We start from the raw sequence: 5,207 nt of genomic DNA, 5'->3' as shown, positions 1-5,207 counted from the left end.
AGGGGAGCTATGGGGGGGGGGAGAGGAACAACTATAATAATCTGAATAATAAAGATTTATTTTTAAAAAAGTGTAAAAGAAATTGAGGAACAAAGCAAATGTGAATGCTCACTGGACCAAAGTTCCAATACATACCATCAAACTTCTTATAACGGGAAGCAAAGACAGATTGCAAATGATTGCACTGTTCGGTGACCACACTTTTGAACTCATCTTTACTTTGCAGGCTGTACTTCTCCTCCATCTCTTGAGAGCAGCAGGTATAACCCTGGGGACAGATCTTCAAATGATCACCTGAAAGGTAAAGTGTAGGACACTCAATTTCCATCATCGTTCATCAGGTTCAAGAGGGAAGAATTTGATTTAGGTACACAAATTCTGCTTCATTTTCATCTGTGAGGATGCTGCTAAGGCCTAGGCATCTTATGTATGGAGGCTTTCATTAAAACAAAAATATTCAGCCTGGCCAGTGTTGCTCAGTGGTTGAGCATCAACCTATGAACCAAGAGGTCACAATTCAATTCCTGGGTTGTGAGCTCAATCCCCAGTAGGAGGCGTGCAGGAGGCAGCCAATCAATTATTCTCTCTATATACTGATGTTTCTCTATCTCTCTCTCCTACTCCCTTCCTCTTTGAAATCAATAAAAATATATTTTAAAGAACAAAAATATTTATTACCTTCTTGGAAAAATAAAATAATAAAGCCACCTCCAAAAGACAAAAGAGCTTTCCAATCAGGAAGTGTGCTACATCACAGGAACACTAGTGTGGCCAGTAAACAGAGTATTATTCAGTATCAACCCATTTCTCTTTTATAATTCTTTATGATTCTATGTCTCAAATCACACAAATGAGACATAGTTTTTCTAGCTTTGGGAGTTTACACTCCAAGAGAGGGCACCATTAATGAAGAAGTATTTATAAAATGTGACAACAACCAAAAACTGAATGAATATATGAGAAATAGTTATACTTGGAGGAAGCAATAGGATAAGTGCATTTCAAGAGGTTATCAGTCAAGCAGAAACAAAGGGAATTCATGCTGGATAATTTGAGTCTATGATAGATCAAAGGATGATATAAAATGATCTTTAATTTTAAGATTTTTCTCATCCAGCAACTTCTGTGCAGATGTTAAATATTGTATTGACCTTATGATTCTGTGTAGCCACTCATTCCAGTACAGACTAATGGTTTCCAATAAATAATCTTTATGTAGTGAAGAAATCCTAAGGGTCAAGAGAAATGTCAAAGGCGCATCACTCTCACCGCAGCTTAACTCATAAAGTATCTCCCCCTACCCTAATCCAACTGCATTTTGCTTGTGGAGGATTGTGGGTGTTTTTTAAAATAGATCGCAGAGTTCACCCACATATTACTCCTATCACAGGACCAAAATTGTGCTTTGAAGAAGTCATACGATTCTTCATAATGACCAAGAGATGCAGTGCCACTGGAAAATAAATCCACTAGGTACTTTATTCACTCCAATATTAATTGGTGTGGTATAGATACCATAGTACAAATGTTTACAAGGATTCACTTTCACTATTCTTTCTGCTATTGCTGTCCATGTTCCATGTAAGACAAATGGGATCTGAAAAGAATCAAAATCTCAAGAACTCAAGAATGAGTACATTGAAGACACTTGAGCCTGCCAATGGTAAGCATGTACATACAATAAATAAAGGGATGAAGAATAAAGAACAAATCTTTCTAACAACACTAATAACCATGGGAATTGAACATGGGCTGGCCTTTGCTGTTTATTGGCTATGTGTGAGAAGGCAAACCTGAGCAGACGATAAACAGTGCTGGCAAGGACGGGAGAAGAGGGTCTGGAAAGGCCTAGGAGTTAACGAAATATTTACTGGGAGCTGGCCTTGCAGCCACCTTCGATTCATCCTCCAAGTCAATCAGTTCTCAGACCCCTTAAACCAGTGGTTCTCAACCTTGGCTGCACATTAGGATCACCTGGGAATCTTTTTAAAATCCTGATTTCTGGGCCTCATCCTCGGCAGGTGATTCTAATGTGCAGCTAAGGTTGAGAATCACTGGCTTAGAGGAAATAAGTCTTCACCTAAGATAGATACCAAAGTGGCTCAGGGTTGGAGGTAGGGTGGGGGTGTGTGTGAAACTACTTTGAATACAACTGAGCTGGCAACTTATTTGACTAATACTAGGATTATCAACTGCACATATACAAGCATTATATAATCGTATATACTCCTGATCATTCTTCCTTCCTGGCAATTAAAAAGTGTGGAGAGTCTTACTGCCAGACAATACGGGTATGCAGCATTAAAGGACTATTTAAGGAAGAGGGTAAGGGAAACAATCTTCAAATAACTTCTTCATCCAGAACTGCTGGAAGTCTTTTTGGCATTTTAGAAACCCTTGGCCCACAGATAATTCAAACAAGAAAGGAGGGAGGGTAGATTTTGTAGAAGAATTAAGGAGCTGTGAAGTTTTAGAATATCTTAGCTCTCATCAGTGAAAGAAGGGTTGCCCTGGCGGTGTGGCTTGGTTGGTTGAAGCGTCATCCCACACACCAAAAGGTGCCAGGGCACATACCTAGGTTGTGGGTTGGATCCCAGGTCAGGTCATGGCAGGATGCAACTGATTTCTCTCTCTCTCTCTCTCTCTCTCTCTCTCTCTCTCTCTCTCTCTCTCTCTCTCATCCCTCCCTCCCTTTCTCTCTCTCTCAAATAATGATAAAAGTCTATTTTAAGAAAAGAAAGAAGAAAGGTTGCTAAGGCTGTTTTCTGGAAACATCTTTGTTACAACCAAAAACAAAACTCCCTCCTTCACTGGCTTAATGAGTTCACAGCAGGCCTTCAGTACTAGTACATAATATAATTAACAGAGATATCCAGTTGTCTCCTGGTTTCAAGATTGAGGATTTCCCCCAATACAGTCTGAATACATAAAATAATATGAAGAACCCCAACTAGTTACAGTGTTTGCTGCAGCTGTACTAAATAATCCACATCACAGTCACACCCCACATAGAATTCGAATGCTCAGTATAAGGACTTAAGACACACAGGGCTATTTAAACAAATTATAATAAGGGAACAGCTACTTTTTAAGGTTATCACGGGCTAAAGTTCATCACAGGCTGATTTTCAAGCCCCTGAAAAGATTCTGTTGTGAAGTGCACTGGATTTCCAAGGTAAAACAATTCAAGAATTTGGAAAATAATATGTTCACCTAGTCTTAGCAGGGTTCACACATGTAATAGTCACTTATTAGATTTTATAAAAATAGGTTTCTAGATCCAAGGAAAAGCACCCCTTTCCCCACCCCCCAATGCATACATGCACAGACACAGCCTGAAGCCAGCAAATTCTAAGAAACAGCAGGAAAGAATAATGTTCTACATTTAAGAAGGTGCTAGACATTGAAGGGTTTAAACTTATCCACAGGAATTTTACGTCAAGGAGACAATCTTCAAAAACAGGTAACAACAATAAAAGTTTTACTAGTAACCTGCTGAAAGTACACAGCACCATTTACACTGGCACATGTAGAGCCCAGCAGGGCCCATGTACCCTGCCCTTTACATATCCACCAGAGGCCCTTAGCAGGACCTTATGGAGACCTGCTTATATCGGAACACTGGAATACATCGCTGTTTTGGCAATATCTAATAAAAAAATAAAAAGAGAGTCCACTTTCATTTTAGAGAGAACATTCCAGGAAAAAATTGTCTAATGGTAAAAGGCTTTCCCTGGGTAAAGGATGACAACAGGGTAAATACTTGGCTAATGCTTCTTCTGGCAAAGTTGTCTACCCCTCGGTGCAAACATGCTGACTCCAACACTCAACTTTGGCCCATACAGCCTTAAACACACCACTTACTCCGCCTGCATTTCTACTAGGTGTACCCATTAATAATGCAGATTTTTTTCAATAGATGGAGTTACACTTATGTTGATATATATGCAATTTGATATGTATACTATTTTGTTGTATTGCTCCTTCAGATTACCACTTGTTCCAATCGACGGCACACTCCCTTTCTGAGCAGCACTCAGAAATGTACGAAGAAGTAGAAAATTGGGTCTCTGAATGGTCTGCCTCAAAACAAAAAAAGTTCTATTGGGATGGTATCTACAAATTACCTGAAAGATGGGGGAAATGTGTAGCTAGCGATGGACATTACTTTGAATAAAGCACTTTTGATGTTTCTCTTGAAATTATTGTGTTTTGATTACAGTTAATAATGCAGATTAATCATTAACCAGCTAATACGGATTAACCATTAACCAGTTAATAATACAGATTAATTATTAACTGGCTAATAATTTGGATTAATTATTAACTGGTTAAAATGCAGATTAACTATTAACTGGTTAAAATGAGGGTTAATCATTAACTGTTTAATAGTGCAGATTAACCGTTAACCAGTTAATAGTGCGGATTAACCATTAACAGGTTAATAATGTGGATTAATTATTAATCGGTTAATAGTGCGGATTTTGTGATCCAAACTTTCAGCAGCACTTTTCTTCAAAAATAAAGTAATGAATTAAAACTTCCCGCAAATGCTCTTTTTTTGGCACAAAATTCAACATTTTAAGCGTAAAAATATGACGTTAACACCTTCAGAAAATTTGACATATGAAGTTTTCAAGCTTGTTGTCAATACAACAAAAGAGCATACATATCAAATCACATATATATCAACATATGTGTAACTCCATCTATTGAAAAAAATACGCATGAACCGGTATACCTAGTTAAAAGCATTACTTGAAAATGTAATTTGACATTCTTGCCAAAAGCTTTGCTGAAACACATGCAGTCCAGAACACACTTGTGAATTAAATCCCAAATACACTTAGGCTACTGGGATTCAGTGCCATGACCAGGTTCTGCTCTTGAGAAGCCATGACCAGATTCTGCTCTTGAGAAGCAGAAGAAGGGAAAGGGGGAACAGGCTTGGTGCATTTGAAAATAGAATTATAGCTCCACATTTGGTAAGAACTGGAGCAACTAATTTTTTTAAATATATTTTATTGATTTTTTACAGAGAGGAAGGGAGAGGGATAGAGAGGTAGAAACATCGATGAGAGAGAAACACCGATCAGCTGCCTCCTGCACACCCCCTACTGGGGATGTGTCCGCAACCAAGGTACCGTATTTGCCGGCGTATAAGACGACCCCCTAACATTTCCACTCAAAATACAGAGTTTGTTATA

General features: G+C 38.4%; 1 protein-coding gene across 1 annotated transcript in view; it reads right to left on the bottom strand.

The window, feature by feature from the left end:
- Nucleotides 1-5,207, bottom strand: part of GPC4 (glypican 4) — a 119,856-nt gene that overhangs the window by 40,358 nt on the left and 74,291 nt on the right. The window contains exon 2 of the mRNA XM_006753134.2: nucleotides 136-294. Within this exon, the coding sequence (XP_006753197.1) occupies nucleotides 136-294 (159 nt within the window). The remainder of the gene's footprint in view (nucleotides 1-135; nucleotides 295-5,207) is intronic.

This window comes from Myotis davidii, unplaced genomic scaffold (assembly GCF_000327345.1).
Source record: "Myotis davidii unplaced genomic scaffold, ASM32734v1 scaffold631, whole genome shotgun sequence".
NCBI lineage: Eukaryota > Metazoa > Chordata > Mammalia > Chiroptera > Vespertilionidae > Myotis > Myotis davidii.
Note: the sequence above shows the minus strand (reverse complement) of the source record. Positions and strands in the feature narration are given on the sequence as shown.